Source organism: Hetaerina americana, unplaced genomic scaffold (genome assembly GCF_022747635.1).
Source record: "Hetaerina americana unplaced genomic scaffold, ioHetAmer1.1.p SCAF_1, whole genome shotgun sequence".
NCBI classification, from domain to species: domain Eukaryota; kingdom Metazoa; phylum Arthropoda; class Insecta; order Odonata; family Calopterygidae; genus Hetaerina; species Hetaerina americana.
The window spans coordinates 69,743,092-69,763,614 of NW_027286069.1; the positions used below are offsets into that span (position 1 = coordinate 69,743,092).

General features: G+C 35.8%; 1 protein-coding gene across 2 annotated transcripts; it reads right to left on the bottom strand.

Annotated features, from left to right (window-relative positions):
• Window positions 1–2,166: 2,166 nt before the first annotated feature.
• On the bottom strand, window positions 2,167–19,977 carry LOC139685974 (integrator complex subunit 15). Of its 2 annotated transcripts, XM_071583101.1 has the most exons (12): window positions 19,824–19,977; window positions 19,618–19,739; window positions 18,995–19,312; window positions 18,268–18,412; window positions 17,685–17,922; window positions 16,652–16,765; window positions 14,697–14,806; window positions 14,001–14,099; window positions 7,652–7,737; window positions 4,102–4,336; window positions 2,946–3,060; window positions 2,167–2,759 (listed from the first exon to the last, which is right to left on the bottom strand). In XM_071583101.1, exons 1-11 carry the CDS (start codon window positions 19,915–19,917, stop codon window positions 2,954–2,956), a joined length of 1,668 nt encoding a protein of 555 aa, XP_071439202.1. In that variant the 5' UTR covers window positions 19,918–19,977; the 3' UTR covers window positions 2,167–2,759; window positions 2,946–2,953. The 2 variants fall into 2 exon arrangements, with proteins under 2 accessions (XP_071439202.1, XP_071439203.1); XM_071583102.1 differs by lacking the exon at window positions 14,001–14,099.
• Between the last annotated feature and the right edge of the window lie 546 nt (window positions 19,978–20,523).

Here is a 20,523-nt window from a genome sequence, read left to right on the forward strand (position 1 = left end):
AACACAAAGTGTATTCAGAAGCTACAATGTACATCACACCGTATGTCTGTATGGTGTAAAAACAGTGAAGATATGGACAGTAAAAAAACAGTAAAGTTTCTTTCTTCTACATTAAGCTAAATTAGAAATTCCCAAATCAGGATCTGGGCCTTAACAAAAATGATTGGTCTTCCAAAATTATTGAAACCAATTGGGATTTTTATGAAAATAAAACTTGTGTCTACAACCTAAATTGAGGTTAAGTTGATTCATTATGAAAATATATGTCTACACTTGCACACATAAGGAGTTATTTTTTTGGGCTAAACAGATGCTTCTTAACAAGCTTTTTCCTGGCAAAAAGGGTCTAAGGCATGGTTAAAAATACACACCATAATAAATGAAAATTTAACCCACTGCAGGAATAATACCTGCATTAACCATCAAACACTCATCCAAGCATAGTTCTCATCACCAGTATTTTAATCCTAGGATTGGTTTACTGCAGCCCTCCATTCTACTCTATTTAATGTCAATGCCCTCAATCCTTGATACCCCCTCTGTTTTATGTCCTTCATAATTTGTCATGTGCACATGTCTCTTGGTCTTCCTCGTGGAATCTCTCCTTCTATTATATTCCTAATCAACCCATTGTGCCTCAATGCGTGTCCAATTCATAATAGTTCACATATATGTCATTAATTAGCACAATCCACTTAAAATTCCATCAAATATGAAGTGCTTACCTTGAAAGAATTGGAACCAGTACAATTAATATTAAAGAAGTTTTAGTACTTGGTGGATTAATTTCAAAAGGACAGACTTGTTTGAAATGTATCCTTTTTATCCTGACGTATATGTTTTATCCTCCATGTTAAATGTTTATTCTGACCAAAGTAGCTCTAAATCATCACCTATTTTAATTACAGATGAGGCAAAATGCCATTCAATGACGGTTGAGGCACCTGCCCCTTTTTCCAACTACAGGAAAAAATCTGAGTTTGCCTTGAAGACCATGTTGATAAAGAATTATGCAAGATTGAGGAGTCTTAAAACTGAAATGTAGCTGACAAAAATACCTTATCGGGATCATTAGGATTAACATCCAAACAGAGATAAAGAATAAAAATAAATCAAGGATTCTGATCTGATAGCAGTAAGCTAAATATTAACTGATGGTGGCCTTCAGAGATGTGACCTCTCTCTCATTATCTGATATAAATCCCTTCTCTCCAAGATCCTCCCCCTCAGGATCCTCATCCTTTACTCACCTAGAAGTGGTTTTTCTCATTAAATGTTATTTTCAGCCTCGACTCTGGCACATTTAATTCTCCGCTTTTTGATGCATATACCTAAAATTTACTTCCAGTTTTTGTCTAATACCCTTAGTTCCACATATCCAACGAAACTTCTCCACATTTGCCACATCTAAGTTATTTTCTTGTGTTTACCTCTTCCTGCCTTGTCATCAATGAGTCAACACTAGTCTGATGGCCTTGTGCATCATTCATGCAATCTTCTAGTTTATCTAATCTAGCTGCACTCCAGGCTTTGATTCTTCAACTAATCTCCCATCATCACTCACTATTGCTCCAAGGCAGTTGAATTCCACCTTTTTTCAAATACTTTCCTTACAATTACATTGTGCATTAATGTTCATTTCAAGTCACACATGCAAATGTGAAGTAAAAACTGCTGGGTTATAAGCATTTGTAGAAAGATTGCAACAGATTTCTAATGAAGGGTTTTCAGCTTTTAAAGAAAGTGTCACAAAAGAGATCTTCGGCAATGTAAAGAATGAAATTCATGTATAACATTCGTGGTGCTGAAAAACTACTTTAGAAAAGTTATTCTACATTTGTCCCCGAGTACCTATCAAAACTCTGAGGATTTTTTATGTAAAATAATTATATATCGTGCTGTCACAAAGTTAAGAAAAGAAATTAACATCCAAAAGGCTTATGTGAACATAAGTAATTTATATGTGTTACTTCATCAAGTGCAATGGTTCAATGTTTGCCAGTGTAAATACCTTGTCATCTCATTTAAGTACTTTGCTATTTATAATAAAAAAGAAAAAAATTGATAAAATGCTGTGAAGAAAATGATATAGATATATATGAATATAAATTTTATTATTTACAAAATATATTACAAAATGTTTGATTGAAGATGTGCCTGCATACTTGAAAAGCAGCAAAACTCACATCTTTCACAGAACAAGTGACTTCATGGATAAGAAATTTATCCATACCACTAGGTTAATTAAGATGCAAACAGTACTTTTGCATGCTTTGCAAATTGTCCATAGAAAAAACCCAATTAAGATCAAGTTATCCAAAGTAAAATAATGTAAGAATACTTCCATTGCAAATCATGGCCAAATTTCATAAATTGATACCTTTAAAAAATGCTCTTTTTAAGACTTAAATAAGATCAGGTACATAATTTGATTCTTCTCTTCATCCCACTCATATCATCGTAACACATGGACATTATTGTTAACCCAGTGCCTTATAAATAATTTTTATTTCATTTGGGATTGAATATTCTGGATATGAATTACACACAAAAGATTGCTCCCAGTCCTAATCACCATCTTCTAACACTGATTGAGAAAATTTGCTCAATAAGTGACATCATGTTCATGGGCAGCCATATGTTGATTGGCTAGAAGATGTCATACACGGTGAAATAATTACAACAATTGGTCTCCCACTACCTCCTCACATGGGGTCACTTCAATAAACTTCTTCAGAAAGGTTATCCAGCTCGTTCATCTACAAAAGAATTATTCAAAATAGGGTAAACACATGAAAAGATACAATTCAATAGGCAAATATGTACTAATAAATGCAACAGACATCCTCCTATGGGTTATACTCATTCAAATGTAACTTTGCAGCATTTCCTTAGCATAAAAAATTAATATCTGAATAAAAGAAAGAATAAATAAAGTCTCTTACCTTAATTTTCAGTCAATATGGTAAGATAATGATCTTTCCTGACATAGATGCTTGGTTATGACTATGCTAGTAAGCCTATTCTTTGGAAGAAGAGACAGCCTTTCCAGAAGTTCACCTAAAAATATATTCAATCCAGATGTATACTTCAAAACTAAAAAAATATGAGTAGATAACACAACAATTAAGGTAAATATTGTGATATCACAGCTGATGTAGTAACAAACAAATATAGCTTTATAAATGCAAGTGCAGTGGTTATGCCATGGAACAAAATAAGTACTTAGCATTCATGTGATTTTTTCAATAAAATTTTCTGAGTCATTCCAATCACCACCAGTATGATTTTCACCTTTTTCATAGAAGTATTCTTTGTGCACTTGTTTCTTTTATATTTTGCCTTTTGCAGGCCTAAATTAATTTTAATTTTTATCTTTTACTGACAGAGGTACCAAAAACATGTTAATCATAAGTATGTAGTCATAAACATTGGGACTGGGACTCGAAAAAATGGATAAAGAAGGAAAATATGCTGGTAATGTCCAAACACAAAGGATACATTGAGGTTATGACTAACTCAAGGAGTAATAAATAAACTATAGAAGAGGGGGTATTGAAAATGTGAAATCACCACTTGTGGTGCATCACACAGCCATATGCTATAGGGTAGCCACTCATTTTCAGGATTCCCATCCATAATTTTTTCCAGAATTCCCTGAACAAATATTTCATCTATCTCCCCAAATTTTTCCCATTTTTTGCAATCTGATTTTTTTGCATACTGAGCTGGGGTAGTTTTTGATGGACCCTGGTGGGATCTGCTGGTGTATTTTTTGTTGATCATCACTCAGTGTTTCATGTGTCACTGGTATCAATGTAGAGAGTCCAAGTATAGATTCAGCTTTTGCCAGGGCCTACAAGAGGCATTAAACTATTACCAAAAAAAGGGACATCGTCCTCATCAGGAATTGCCAATTCACACATGAAACTCTTAAATTTTTCAAACAAAATGGCCCTCTATCCCATTTCCTCCAAATTTTTGAAGAAATTGATACTTCCAGGCTTTTTCCTGATTTTTCCCAACTGCGTGGCTATCCTGATCCTAATACAGCTATTAGGTATTCATTCAACTCGAAACAATTCATAAAACAATGCTTACGTCTATCCCCATAAAGGCATCCAGTTGCTAGCGACACTTGAAGTGCCTGCCCAAGTCGATCCAATGCCAACTGCACAACAGCATCTTTTTCAGCATCTAATTCATCTGTTACACTGGCAAAAATCCTTCTCCTGTGAATCTCTACCTCATCAGCAATTGATCGCATATGAGATGCTGATATCACTTCTACGTTTGGTGTCACAGTGGGCTGCTGTGTCGGCAACAATTGGGAAGGCTAGAAAAAAAAAAGACGGCACATTTAGATGAATCAATACCTTATTGCATAATGGATTACTAACCTCTTCACCCAATATAACTCTATATTTACCAGGAAGAAATATATTATTTCAATGTGCGCATTTGGGTTTTCCAAATTCATAGAAGTGTTCACCTAAAATAAACTATATTAGGTATTTCAGGCTTTAACTCATCACATATCCATTTAATAATAAATTACATTAACCCATAGAAAGTTTACTGGGTCAGTACATTTCACCAGTTTATGGTATCATTGGTTATGCCTGATGATGATGCCATTAATTGGTGAAAGCCAGAATACCAATTCAACCTTCTGTGAAATGGTATGATTGTTCTTTTTCAGCTGATTTTCACCGCTAAGTTGCATGAATAATAAACATTGCAGAATATTACCAGAAATACTTTTTAATTCTCATATTTCCCAGACACTTTTTGGCCAGTAAACCTTGTTTTGTGCCCATGAAGTTTTAATCTCATCTTAAAATATTTCAAATATACTTAATTCATGAACAAATATGTATGTATACAAAACAGGGACAAGATTCCTTTACCCAATATAATCTGGTAGGCTGAGGCTGCCTTACCCCTCCCTTCACAAAATTCATTCAATTTTCAAAAGCTTTCATTTAATTTTCCTGCATGTCTGGATTAAAGATTTAAGAGCTTACTATTTTTTTCATTATACTCCACATCATTCCAAAGAATATTAATTCTAATACTACATGTATACCCCCATATTAAATGATTGCAAATATAAAATGAAGTATTGGTAAGCATAGAAAAGATCTTAGGAACACAGAAATTGCTATGCAGTTCGTTGCTCTGCGTAGCTGTGAGTATATATACATATTCTGAGGAATACATCAATAGGATGCATTTTTGGGGGGATAAGGACGGAAGGAACATCTAAGTCATAAATGTTAATCTCATCAGCCCGACAAGGTTGTCACTAGTAACCTACAATCATTCTTCTCTGGAACGGGTGAACCAAGGTCAATCATTATCTGCAATGATACATACTGTACCTGCCAATTATAAGTGCAGACATACTTTCAAAATGGTTCTCATTGCTGCTGTGAGACATCCACTTTATGGCAAAATTAAACTCTTTCTCGGCGCAAAAAATTGAATGGAAAATAAGGTTCTGCAAAGGAGAGTATCCTAATGTGATATCAACTGTATATAATTTAAATTGAAAGACAAGAAATTGTTAACATAGAGAAATGGAATATAAGAAATCCAGTATGACAAGGCTTTTATTTTCAGCAACACATCACAGTTTAGATTTATACAGTAAACTAAAAATAATTAAGATTGGGTGCTACTTATTTGCCATGAATTATGTAGTTATCATGACTATGAGGGAAGGACTGAACTGAAGACAGGGTCATAATAGGTTATAGATATAATCATAATAGATTAATCTGAGGACAGGTTTGAAGCAGCTTTCTAAGCTATTCTGTTGCCCATCAACCTTTTCATTTGTTCATGGTTCCTTAAATTGAGCTCTTCACTGACCTGCTTCTTTATAACTCATCCTTAGCCTTCCTCTTGAGATTTTTTTTTCCTTTTTCTTCAATTATGACCGACTACTTTTCCTTCTGTAGTGCATTACTATGCCCCAAGATGTGACCAATTCGATTCCCTCTTCTTCTTGACCGTATCCTCCTTAGGCACTTATCACCAGTCACTTTTTGAAGCATGTACTTCTTAATGCATTAGTCTATCAATCTTTATAAGCAGTATTAAAATAATGTATCTGTCACCACAAATTTTACTCCACAATCTTCCTCCATTTTCATTTTTGCATTTCCATCTCCGCATCTTAGTTCTAGTCTATATCTCCCTAATGTTTTTCCTTCTGCAGTATCCTACAATGCCACAAGTAATTGCCAGGACTACTCCGGTTAGCCCTTCTACAGTTAATAAGAACACAAATCCTTGTGCCCATAGTAGTTAAATTGGGTACCATGTAAGGTTGTTAGTCAACTGAAGATTTTAATTCCTGTCTGTACTGCAATTACTATTGTTGCTGATGTGAAGTATGCTCATGTATCTACATTGATTCCCACAGTGAATGTGTGATGAGCTCATACAACAAACCTTAAGATTCCAATTGAAATTTTGGCATAAATTATTCTCCTCTTAATAAAGATCGACGAATCCTTTGCCTTCTCTGATTATTGCTTTCCAATCTCCCAGAATTATTAGGTTTTCTTCTCTCTTTACATTACTTATTACTTTCATGATATCACCAAACAGACCTTTTAAATTGCCACTATCATAGCCTGAGGTTGCCATGTAACTTGCATCACTACAGTATGTATGAATTTTGTAGTTATCTTCACCATGTGGATTCATTGGGCAGCAGGAAGATCTTAACACTCATTGTGACATTCCTCCAAATATTATGTCCACTCAGGCATTTTCATTTACTTAGCCAGGGAGAATTACCAATTAGCAACCACTTTCCCAGTCTCCTTTTTGTTCATGCCATTTCACTTATACACAAGATGTTTAACTTCACTTGCCTCATCTATACCTTTATATTACATTACCTATCAAATTCCTTGAGTTACCCAGTGTACCCAGCATTCTTAGTTTCTTGTAAATTGATTGGTACATCTGACTTACCCTCTCATCTTTTTCATCTTTCTAGTCCCCACCCAGAGATTCACTTTGTTTTTCACACTCATTTATATGAAAGAGGGCTACTGATACTCTGTGTAAATGGTGACAATAGATCTCCAGGTCACGGGATCCTCAAAATTATTATTATTCGATTGTCTACCATTTAAGGTAGATTTTAGATGGATACAAACTTAATGACTCTACATTTCTTAGCCTCGACTAACAAAACAAAACCTTACACCCCATACTACAAGAAACCCTTCTTCAATTTCACATAATTTCCATTCCATTCAGTATGCATTTCCTTTTACTACCCCTTACTTATTAGCCTCATGTTCTCCTCCTTATCAAAGTCTTCAACATTTAATCAAGTATAAAATGCTTTGAGTCCATCTTAACATGTTTAGGTCATCCCTTGGATTGACTCCTACACCCTCCCAGTACCACAACTCCTTATCCATAACTGCTTATTTTCTAAGTTCACAGGCTTATTTTGACCACTTAATCTAGAGGTCAGCCCTACATCTGCATTTTGGTGGATGTACTTGATGGCTTGATGCTCAGCCACAAGTCAGGATAGGTTGTTAAACAAGACATTTTACCATAAAAGCATTAGATGGGGAGCCAAAGTAGGTGGATAAATATGGCATAAAAGACTCACCATTGGTTGCTGAGGTTGTTGCTGCTTTCGTGGCTGTTGAGACATCTTTGGGCTTGAGCATTGCGGTGAGTCTCCTGGGTTTCCACCTAAATGGCAATATTTCACGTTATAAAACAAAAATTAATTTTTCAATATTTGAGTACACATACTAACAGTTGAGGGGTAAAAATATTTAGCCAGATAAATACATACACATTCTTGCCAGCAAATAATTTTATATCTGACCCAAGGTCACAACTTCATGTTTGTTTAATCACACTACCCTACAGAATTTTGAAAATATCCTAACACTTGGCTTGCTGAGCCTTAAATCCACTTTTGCACACTCAGTGCTGGCCAAAATGACTACTATTCAGATTTTTTCAATTGTGACAACTTATCATTTTATCATTGTTTTTACACCATTTTAAAATTCCAAAGAAACTGCAAGAGATGTCGCAACAGTATCTTTTAACGGAGTCATCAGCTAATGTGCATTTCAATACAACAATTTCAGAGTGTAAAAATCATTTGCCTTGACTGGGATCTCAGTCAAGGCGAAAGATTTCTATACTTTGAAATTGTTGCATTGAAAAGATCATTGTTAAAACTGAAGTTTGATTTATATTGCTCTATCTTTCAGAGAGTGAAAAAGATTACCCTGTAATACATTTAAAATCAAATACTTCTTTAAAAAATTCTCTTTACATAATTTTCTTTGAGATAGAAAATTTAAATCCAAATTTTATGTGGCTGAAGTATATCGTTTGAAGTGGCTAAATAAATAAAAAGGTTTTATGTGAAGTAATTTATCACATAAATTGATTATAATAGCCACAGGAAAAATCTCTTGGAGTGGAATATTATTGGGTTGTTCAATAACTCCTTAGAAAATCCAATAGATGGCACTCGTAGTACGGGAAAAGATTAACTTAAGTAAGCCTTATCTCTCACTAGACTGCCATTTTAAGTTTTAGCTACCTCCATTTTGCGGTTTCATTATCATAGTCAATAGTAGCAACAATCTTTTGTTTCTTTAAAAAAATGGTAAAAATGAATTGTGTGTGATGATGACATACTTCTAAGGAGGAGATCCAAACTGAGTTGGATGAAGTTCATGGCATTTCTGCTCCTGTATCTGTGACTGTTCACAATTGTGTAAATAAGTTTGAACATCCAAAAATGCTGAATATCGTTTGGGTTGTCCAATGGCAGTGACTTCCTCCAAAATAATTGACAAAAGGTAGGGGGTCCTAACTCCCAAAATATTTCTCCCAATCCAAAATCCCAAAATATTATATCTCCTAAAATATGAAACTTTCAAACTATATAGCATATTTTTTCTCTAAGTATCTTCCATAGTAGTATTAGTTTTTAGGGGAGGCGACCAACAGCTGAGATCATTTGTGCTATTAGGAATGAACAGGAAAGAATGAAGGGTGGAGAGAAACCCGGCATCGGCATTAGCCTACTCTTAACGAAAGGCACCCAGGAGTCCGCAGCTTAAAGTCCCATCCAAGGGGGGGCGTGCTCATTCAAAGTGCTCTGCACAAAGCATCTCAAGTAGATATCAGGATACCATTGAAAAGTATTTGCCACCTCCAGGATTCAAACCCACATCTGGGTGGAAAGCCAGCATGTTAACTATCACACCATCCCGATCCCTGCTGGTCCTGGAGTACTAATTAAAAAGCAATGCTCTGGACACTTGCATACTCCAGAGAGAGAAGAAGTCAATGCTTTGAAAGTAATCGTCTCCATAAAGCAAAAAGCAGAGGAAAACCAAAGGAGCTCTGCCAACACAAATTTTCAGAAGCCTTCAAGATGTTCCAGCAGGAGTCCTGTCCCAACTTCCTGATGGAGCCAACATTAGTAAAATGACACAGAGGCAGCATTTAAGGGATCTTCCTGCTGCGCCACGTACAATAGCCGACTTGGGAGAGATACCAGGAAAAATCAAGATACCCAGTACAGATGAAAATTTTCTTATATATGATTCATATGAGGATCCAAATTACTGATTACAATGTGGTCGAATCATAATTTTTGGCACACAGGATATGGGCATACTCTAAGGCACTGGAAGTAGACTACATCACACTCAACAGCTCCAAGTAAAAGTGCCCCTACTCGATTATGTGATGACTGATTTTGAGTCATCTATAATAAATGCTAAGATGCACAACATAGGCAATGTGTGGGCTTTCTTTTTGAATCTACATCAAAACATTTATAGGCAGATCAAATTTAACTGGCTACAAAACCAGTACAATGACGAAGAGGATAGAAGCATAACAAAAGCAGTACAATTGATGGTTGGAACAGCCTTTGTACCTGTTGATTATGTAATTTCTACTTTCGATCTTCTTTCTGATAAACTACCCAAAGATTTTCTACCTGTGTCTGATTACTTCAAGGTACCTGTATATTATTAGCTATAGCACAATAAGGACTGATATTATCCCAGGTAAACTACATCCTGGGTTAGCGTGCTTGAGGCATGCGATGAGCTGCAGCAGCTTGTTACCCTCTAATTTGGAATTTATATGAAGCACGAAGACAAAGCTTAGATCAAATAATCTTTCCAAGGGGCAGCATAATGATTTTTCGACTATTGGAGGTAAAATGCACACAAGTATTTATAATTCCTTTCAGAAATTCAGGAGCAGGCTGACACCGAGACCATGTTGCATCAATTATCTTCCGGTCGGAGAATAAAGAAAATTCAGGCACCCAAGCTGCAACATGTCGAAGATCGCTCATATGATATTGTTTCTAAGTAGAAAACATACGAGGGTCATCCGGAAAGTAGTACCCGTTCGTGCCGCATGAAGTGCTGACGACGCGAGTAGCCGCTGGACGAGGTCAGATAGCTTCAGTGGCTTGTCTGCCTTCTCTGAGCCAAGTTGCGTGACGCTAGCATTGCCTGTGTTGTTTCTGTGATTGTTTACAATGTTTAAAAAAATTGAGAACGCCGCCAGTTGTGAAGTGAGGGCAGTGATTAAATTCCTCAATGCAAGAAACGTTCGCCCATGTGATATTCATCGCCAATTAAAGGAGGTGTATGGAGACAATGTAATGGACGAGTCGTCTGTTCGGCGGTGGTGTCGCAACTTCAACATGGGGAGGGGGAACACACACGACGATGAGCGTTCGGGGAGACCGTCTGTCATTACAGACCAACTGGTGAGCTCAGTTGACGAATTCGTGAGGAACGATCGGCGCGTCACAATTGATGACATCTGTGAGCATTTTCCCAATGTTTCTCGAACAATTGTTCATGAAATTGTTAAACACCATCTGCATTATGCAAAAATTTGTGCAAGATGGGTCCCTCGCGTATCTCAATGAGCTGGCGGCGAAGGACTATGCAGCAGGAATACAGAAACTTGTCACACGTTATGACAAATGCCTTAATTTGCTTGGAGATTATGTTGAGAAGTAGTTTAAAGTATCCTCTTTCAAATAAAATTTTTTATGTTTGTTAATATTTACTTTTGTGTCTTTATTTCACGAACGGGTACTACTTTCCGGATGACCCTCGTACAAAATTGATGACTTAATTCTTAATTACTTACAAGCCATCCATTAAAATATGACTTTCTGAATTATTTGATACAATAAATGCTTGTAACGAAAAATTTTGGAATAATCAATTTTGGGATTTTAGTATTTTGGGAAATTTTGTTCTTTGAGATTTTACTAGTCAGGAGTAGGTGGCAGGGAGTTTTGAATGAGGAGACATGTTTTGGGAGTTAAGACCCCCAATCTGACCAAATCCAAAATATGATTTTGCATGATTAATAAATCAAAGTTCCCAAAATAGCTGAGGCCACAGGCATATCACAAGGTGTAGTGTTTTCAATTTTGCACAAATAAAGGGGTATAAAAAAACAAATCTTGGCAAGACAGGGGCCACGTTTGCTCCCAGTGGAGAATAAATTGTGCGGTAGATTTAATGGTGGTTTGGCACTTTTGTCTCAATCCTGACGAGTTTCTGTATCAATACATAAATGTGGACAAAACATGGATACTACTACACTCCACAGACAAAGGAAGTTAAAACAGAGGGTTTCTAAAGGTGATCAGCTCTGAAGAAGCCGCAGGTGGTGAGATCATCTGACAAGGGGATGGTTACAGTTTTTTGGGATGCACGCAGAATCATCTACATCAATGACTTGCAAAAAGGACAAACAATAAACGGAGAGTATTATGCGTAAATTATTGCTCCAGTAGAGCAAAGAAATCAAGAAAAACTATCCTCATTTGACAAAGTAAAAACTTCTCATCCATTCAGACAATGCATGCATGCAGTTTTGATGGCAAAAATTTAAGTTTAAATTATTGCAATATTCACCAGATTTGGTTACCAGTGATTTTTTTAAATTTCCAAACTTGAAAAAATTCCTCAGCAGAAAACAATTCTTGTCAAACAAGGAAGTCGCCAATACTGATGCCTATTTTGAGAACCTTCTGAAATCGTACTTTTTGGACAGCTTAAAACGTTGAAGAAACACTGGAAATATTGTATCAAGCTAAAAGGAGATTATGTTGAAAATTAAAAAAATATACTCAAAATTTTTGGTGTACTACTTTTTCCAGAGGACTAACTGAATGATCCATGTATCCTGAAGCATAGATTACGCTTAAGTCCATTTTGCTAGCACTACATAGGTAGGATGACAGACACCTATTCTTTCTTTCATCTCTCAAAACACATGTTGTGTCCATTTTTCTGCTTGGTGGAATAGGTAACTTTTCCAAAATTATATATCTGTTATATATGATGTTAATCAGACAGCCATCAAAGTTGAGTTGCATAGGGTGCACACATTGGATCCTCTTCTATGATCACCAACTAAATGCAGACTTGCTGCATAATTCTGAAGACAGACACTGATTAACTGTTTTTGATTGAACATAATGGTAGTTTTCACAAAACTCATTAAAATGTAATTAAAAGCTAGGTAGTCTCACCATTTTAAAGCTTTGTGCAAAAATAATTTGTTGTAACTTAATAGTTGATTACTGAGGTCAATTTATTTTTATTTTAAGCAACCCCAGTTGCAGGCTTTCTCTTTTCCCCTATCCTCCTGTCTGTATAGGTAATCATTTCATTCTGGCATCTTACTGATACCATGTAGATATCTCTCTTATCCTTCCATCAAAATACCAAAAATGCTGCCCAATCTATGAAAAATTGATTTCCCATGGACTAATTTGGCATTTATCACATCACACAGTAATCCTTAATGGTTATCCATTATTGATCAAACCAGTCCAGTCCAAAGTTGCTCTCATTCTCTAAAATATGCAACGCTGGAGTACAATCTGTATATTGTGGGAACTTTGTTGGCAACAGAAAGTGCTGTGTTATAGTCTGACCAGCATTTACCACTCCACCACAGAAAATGTAAAAATTCTAAATCCATTCAGTTTCTACCTTTCACAGATTTAAAGCTTTATTATTATTACACCATAATTATTTGGTTTCTCTAGCATGTAGATTACCATTTAAGGAAATCTTTCTCAAAAGGAACATCTGTTTTCATCTATGGTTAGGCCTCCACTTTTTTGATAAGCTGTCTGAAACTTATCACGCAAACTTTCCACTTTGAGAGGTTCATGTCCTGTTTCACTTCTATGATGTTGCTGATGATTGACAGCAAGGTGGAAATTACATAAAATTGACAAGAATCAGTTTCTTGGAAAAACTTAGCTATACATTACAGGAAAGCACAGGATCTTGGTTCCAATGATAAGAAATCAATGGACAGTGATATAATTATTAAAATGGCTAAAAATCTTCTCTTATCAGCTAGATTGACTGTCTTCCATCTAAGCACTCAGCTGTACATGGATGGCATTCTTTCTGGCATCTTCTTAGCTATGTTGCCTAGCATAGAGGTTTGTTTGTACTTCCATTATCATGACATTACAGGTAACAAAAAAATCAAAATTCTCACTTGATTCATTGAGTTCTTAGTCGTTCACAATATTATGCCAGCCATCAAATACAGGAATTTTGGGCAGATCATCTACATCCTGCTATCCGTCTTCAATGTCTGTCTTTCCACCCCTAATAGGAAGTACACACCCTTGTTCACACTCTCATCCTCTTTACTTGACATTTCAGATTTCCCTTTACTCAAGCAGTCCCTCCAATCGGGTTCTCTTTGGAATTCTCTGCAAATCATTATCACTATCACATACAGAATCTGGTTCAATCTAAGTATTTCATAGATAAAAGCTACACTAATTTAATTTAGTGAATTCAGAGATGCTATACAATGTTACAATAAGCTACCAAAACAGCAATGAAATATATAAAATATAAAGAAAAGAAAACTTTGAAATGGAAAATAATTACCTGTTTCATCATGACTCCAAGGTTCATAATCCACATCAGTGTCTGAATTATTTGACTCATTGTTCTCACCATTGAATTCATCAAGAATAGCTGATATTTCTTCACAATTAATGTGTTTACGTGCCATGTTTCCAATTAACAGATGCGAAGCACATAGAAGTAACATTTGCCGTGAATGATATACGGAGATATGACGAACAAAATTGCTAAATGTGTTAGAGACAAATGGAATTTTTCCAAACCAAAAGTGAAGTCAAAAGTCATCCAAAGATGAATATGTGTACCATGAAGAGATATTAAGGGTCAGTACAAGAATGGAGCTAATTCCCATGGGGAATTTTTGAAAGAGTAGGACATAATATTATGCCCATTTCTGAGATTATGTTTTTATGAAAATTGACCCCAAGTTAATTATGAATGATTCAATTTGAATGAGTTTCTGTTAATTATAAAAAATATTCCATTTAAAGATATATTATGGTAACATCTTTCAAGAATCATTCTGCCACATTAGAAGCAATTACATTCACTTGACAGAAAAATGCAACTAGATAGGATGCATAGGTACAAGATGCTGCCATCTAAAAATACATGTCTTAAACAGTATATGCAGATAGAAATTCATTCCAACAGTGTAACAAAATGTTGAATGATGAGAATGATTTATCAGTGAATAGCCTACAAAAGAGCACTTACCCTGCTCAAGGAATAAATTCAACATTGCTTGCAAAAGTGCCAGATGAAGCTGTGAGTACAAAGCTGGCTCCCCTTCTTTAGAATTCATGGTACCTGCTGTATCAGCATACCTAAAATATACATGGATAATAACAAATATGATTGGTTAGAAAATTTTTGTAATAAGTTGAACATAGAATCTTTATACATTCTGAAGCAACAAAATCACATGAATACAAAAGATAATAATGAAGAAATTCCTGGGGTGAAATCTAATTTCCCTTGGGAATGGAAAATTTAATATGCAATTATAACTTGCAGGTCTTCCTGTAACCAGGTACATATATAAATACATATATATAAACCATAAACATAGTAATCAACCCAAAGGTCGGTTTAGTAGGTGATGGTAGAGTTCACCCAGTACTAAGCCCTACATGGCATGTGAAATTCACACATCAGGGTAGGGGGGCCAGTTCCTTTCCCTGTGCCGGTTATGGTTTCCCAGGAGGATCTGGTACCCGAAAAATCACTTTAGCTAGGGTGGAGCTGCAGGTGCCCAGAGTGCCTAGCCCAGGAATCAAACCCGGGACCCTCCGGTCAGCAGTCCAATGCTCTACCCCCTGGACCACTGCGACCCACATATATATATATTGATATATATATACATATAATTCATATATATAAACCATTCCATACCAAAGGATTAGATAATCCTTTGGTATGCAATGCTATCGATTGGCAACCAATTCAGGGCTTCTCCCTCAAGCTGAGTAAATGAGGGCTTATAGCTGAGTCATGCCAATCATGTACCAACTAACTGCCTAGGCGCAAGCAATTTATTCTCTCCCTAACCTTTTCTCTAAACTAATGCTACTGCTCAGTTAATGGCTTAGTTAAATGTAAAAGAAGTGAAGGTCATCATGCCATTGAAGCCCAGCTGTAAGAAGGAGATTGGATAGTAGAGGCAGACCTCTTTAATTATGAGTGATGTGAGATGGAGGTCACGATCCCGCAGAAGAGTAAATAACAAAAACTATTTAAAATGTAGCCACTCCTCTCTTAAAGCGCTTATGACACACCAACTGAAATGCTTCCAAGTGCACTAAGGGGCCTTAAAGAGTAAGCAATTCTTTTAAACAAGGTTTTGCTGAGTGCTTTCTCTAGAAGGTATAAAGAGGAAGAGATATAGGAGCACTACTATGGCTTTTTTCTAAAGCTGGACACCTGCGCTTTCTCACATTTGACGACAAATGATAAAATGCAGGTCACCTAGGTAGGATAATTACAGGAGGAGCATGTTTTCCTTACTCCAGTAAGAAAAATTATATACTCTCCATAATTTGAACATCCCATGCTCATAGTTGTAAAGTTTTGATTTGGTTATTTGGGTTTTTCAAAATCTAAAGCCATGTTTATAGAATTTCAAACATGATACTCTTGTTGATAAATCTCAACAAAAAACTATTAATTAACAATGTTTAAAGAAAATAATGTTAACAGGCATATCAAGCAAAATTGCCTAAGCACTAAAAAGTTTACCAATGGTAACGTTTTCAAACCTCTTTTAAGCCCATTTAACAATTCCAACTGATCAAAAATATGTCAACTATATGTTTCCAATAATGTGCACAAAGTTTCCACTGCAAGTTTTAACCAAATTACTATTTTGCAGGGCTCAATATCATAATTCCTTATCATTAGCATAACAGAAAATTCTCATGAGTATTTAGCAAGATGATTTTTGGGGTCATTACATTTTTGGAAAACTTAGAACTGATATTTGAAAAATACAGGAACTAATGTGTGTCAATATTTTCACTTACATAACTTATAATTTCATATTATATCACCTATACTTTTCGTTTAACCCATTCAGATTACCTAAATAGATTTCCTACACTTAAACATTGTTAAATCCATAATCAAAACAAAACTGATTACATACATTATCTTTTTTCTTAAAAGTTTCTTACCCCATTGTTTCCCTTCCTAAAACACTGTAACTGTTGGAGAAGCCAGAGTTGGAACAGGAATGACTCTTTTTAGGCCTTGCTTTATAAAAATGCAAGGGAGCAATTATACACCACCTGTAAAATAGCAATAAAGAATAAATCAGAAACTCCGACAAATTATTTTTTAGTTTTATTTATAAAGCACAGTATCGGTATGATAAGGAAACATTAAGTCTGGAGATACAATAGCTTTCCAGATATTAATGTTTTCTGATTGAAAAAAATTGAACGACAAGACATTATTTTCCAAGGTTTTAAATTGAGCATTCAACTGTTTCTAAATCTAACTTAAAAAAATGTGAGGTAAATTACTATATAAAGTACACCTTTTACAATAATGAGTAAAATCAATGCAAAACTAATTGGCATGAAGCATCCTAGGAAATTAATTAAAACAGATCTTGGTCCGATAGCATGACAACACTGGTTTGAACCAGAGTATATATTCAAGGGTAAATATTATAGGATAACAGACTTGTGGAATTTAAACACAATACTTACTATAGTGGAGCTAAATGTAGGTAATACATTTTGAAATGAGTTTAATAAAATTTAAAGATCAAAAAAACTAATTTCTAGTCACTTAAGTGAAATCAGATTTAATTTTTACATTAATCTTCAAAATTTTTAATCAAAAATATTTTTGACTTTGATTATCCATGCAAAGATTGGCTCATTTCTCAAATAAAAGCCACACAAACTCACTCAGGGATTTATTAGCCACTTTATGCTGGCCTAGAGTGGCCTACCAGAAGAGCTTTAAAATTCTCGGGGAATTTCCCTGTCCTTTAAATTTTTTAATAAGGGACTGCTTTAACCTTACCAAAAATGTATACAACTTTACATTTCTAATTTAATACCCCCAAGTTGGTTCCTACTAGAAGGAATTGCCAGTCGATCATCACTTGCATTTACAGATGCACTGGTCTGAACTGCTATCACATTCATATCTGTTAACAAAAAGCAGAAAAAATTAACTCTGATTTCAACTTACTTGAAGAGGGCAGCAAATGGGGGTGAGCATGTTGAGGCAGCAGCTGTGTTTGCTTTTGGAGAGGCTTGCCCTGTCTGTGAGGGTGCCCTTGACCCGGTAGAGGGAGGAGTGCTTGACCTTTGAGAATATCCAGGTGTGGTCACAAGGGGGCCAAGGCAAAGGTGAGATGACTCTGCTACCCAATGGGTCACCATGTCCAAGAGGGCATCAGGTGGTGGACTGAAGGCACTGCCACGTTCTTTAACATTCACAAAGATGACAATTTCAACTTCAAAATTTCATCTTCAAAATTTACAGTCTATTGGTTTAAATGTATACCTCCAAAAGCACTTTACCTTAAAATGCAACAATAAATTGCTTAGCCAATCAATTTCAAAATCTAAGGCACAGTTTTACAAGCATAAAAAAATAGAATTGGAAAGATTACAGAACTCTGACAGATTGAACATGCTGTGAATGGATGAGAGCCTCGTCCTTTTAACAATGGATGTTAAAATATCCATGCTCGATATAAATACCAAATGCTATTAGTTTCATTTGTGTTTTAATTGGGCATGAGAAATTGTTTCCAATCTCAACTTACCTATTGAGGCATACATCTCTGAAATTGCAGCTAAAAACTGAGCAGCAAACAATGGAGCAAGGAGTGGCAGATCCTTAAGATGGGGTATTGAGCGAGGAACAAGAACTATGTAATCCCTCACTAAGCACTGGGCCAGGCGTACACTCTGCAATGAACAAATAGTACTGAATGAATGATAGTTCTTCACACTCAATCTACCCCCACAACATATTTAAGCAAGGGGCCAAAGGTAACGATCAAACATTAACGCAAGGCGTTGGTTAACGATAAGATGAAAATATGCACTGTGCAAGGCTATATGGGACACTTGTTGATTAGTGTACACCAATCTATTAACAATTTTAGATTTAAAAATTAGGGACAAAAATTAACCCATGTCTATTGAGGAATCTAACCAGGGCAAAAGATAAATGTTATGTAGCAGAATGGCAAACCTATATGTGGAATCAATATCAAAAGCAGGAGTAACTTCATCAGGCATGTTCTTAAGGTAAATATCATATCCACCAGAATTCTATCACAAATAGATATTCTAGTCATGTTTACTCATGTAAAACATTAAGAAATGTGCCACTTAGTAAGTCACTTTACCATTAGGAATGAATACCTAGAAATCAATAGGCAAAATAGCAAACAATGACAGTCAAAGATTCCTACCGAAATTGCAAAGTAATATTATAAGAGAATCCGGCGTTCTTCATAAAATATTTATTAATTGGTACATTACTTGTGCAGCTGTTGCGCCTCCACCTGCTTGAGCCATCCATGCCCCTGCCGTCGCCAGCAAAGGAATATTTCTGGTTGCTACAGCTAACGACACAAGTTTACAGAGAAGACTCAATCGAGCCTCCCAAGTCTGATTGGATCTACCTCCGGTACTCGAGGATGTAGGGGAAGCTGGAGACGATGGCGAACGTGGAAAAAGTGCAGAAAAAAGATAACTCCTGACACTTTCCGAAACTCCGCCGCTAGAACTTTGTCCAGAGAGTAAAAAATGGTCGCACAGAACTTCCATCAGCTGTAGTTCTTGAATCTTACTGAATGGCTGGAAAAAAGAGAACAGTATAGGAATTCACTCGAAGATAAATTAAGCCTTTGATCCTTAAATGCTCTTTACGCAACAACAATGGAGGTTTACTATAAAATTGGTATTAGTTATTAATGCCTCCCCAAATGTTCTTGTGGTTTTCCCAGGAAGTATGAAATAACACAAATTTGCTAACGAAATCATTGTAACCTTAAACATGAAGACATAGCATTGCAATAAACTCAATATGTCAAAAATTCAAAAACACCACATAACTGAATGGTATTTCCTTCACTATTCATTCATTGAAAGCATGCAATTACCCTTTTTTTCGTCCCTCTTCGATCAACCTCACAAAAAACGAACTCTGCTGTAATTTCCATAGCACTCTGCATTATTTTTGAAGTTGGTGATTTTCCCCCAGACATAAATATAAAGAACTGTTCTGTGAATAAAATGCAATTTATTAGCTTCAATTCAACAAAAAATCATATTTCATTGAGTTTCGCTGGATACAAGTTAAACTTACCGACTCGGGTTAAGGCTTCCCGCGCACAGAAGGGGAAATCTAATTTCCTTAACATTAGCTTTATTTCAGATGCTGACATTTGTTGCTTAGACATTTTTTTAAATTTCTCTGATCAACACGAAAACTACTTGTTTACCTAAGACCTCAAATTACGAATGGCGACAAATGACAATCTTTAAAGTTGGAAAAGTGACCGCGGGATAATAAATGTCGCTAGTATCTTCACATAAAAATTGTGGGAAATTTGAAATAACTTTGTGTGTATCACTTTTCTGCACGGAACTAAAATTTTTCTGATTTCCACAAGAGCATAAACGATTCAACCTGACCTCAGCAATAGATAAAAGATATATTTTCGTATTTTTCTCAGTCCTATTAAGTCACTCTTCCGTAGGGATTTTATAATTTTAAAAATGATAATCTGGTCCACATTATCTCTAATTACTTTCATTCAGAAGTAATGGTCATCATTCCTTATGGTGATGCGAAAATTGTTTACTTTTCCTGATCGCATTGATGAACGAAGCAGGCCATGGTCGATTTTCATATCACGGAAGGAAGAGTTTATTCTCCTCCCATGGTCAGCTCTCGTCGTGGGGAAGACGAATATTGACGGCTCGGCGAGCGGCAATGCACTCGTGTGCGTTTCGTTAGCAACGGAGGGGTTACGTATTAAATCAGTGGCTCCGAGAGAGAACCG

What these genes read in the sequence shown, in the direction of transcription:
- LOC139685974 (XM_071583101.1), bottom strand. Translation starts at nt 19,917, where the DNA reads ATGTCTAAGCAACAAATGTCAGCATCTGAAATAAAGCTAATGTTAAGG. An exon ending in GAATTTATTCCTTGAGCAGG is followed by an intron (nt 14,100 to 14,696) that starts GTAAGTGCTCTT and finishes TTAATTGTGAAG; the next exon opens with AAATATCAGCTATTCTTGAT. An exon ending in TTGGAGTCATGATGAAACAG is followed by an intron (nt 7,738 to 14,000) that starts GTAATTATTTTC and finishes ATTGCCATTTAG; the next exon opens with GTGGAAACCCAGGAGACTCA.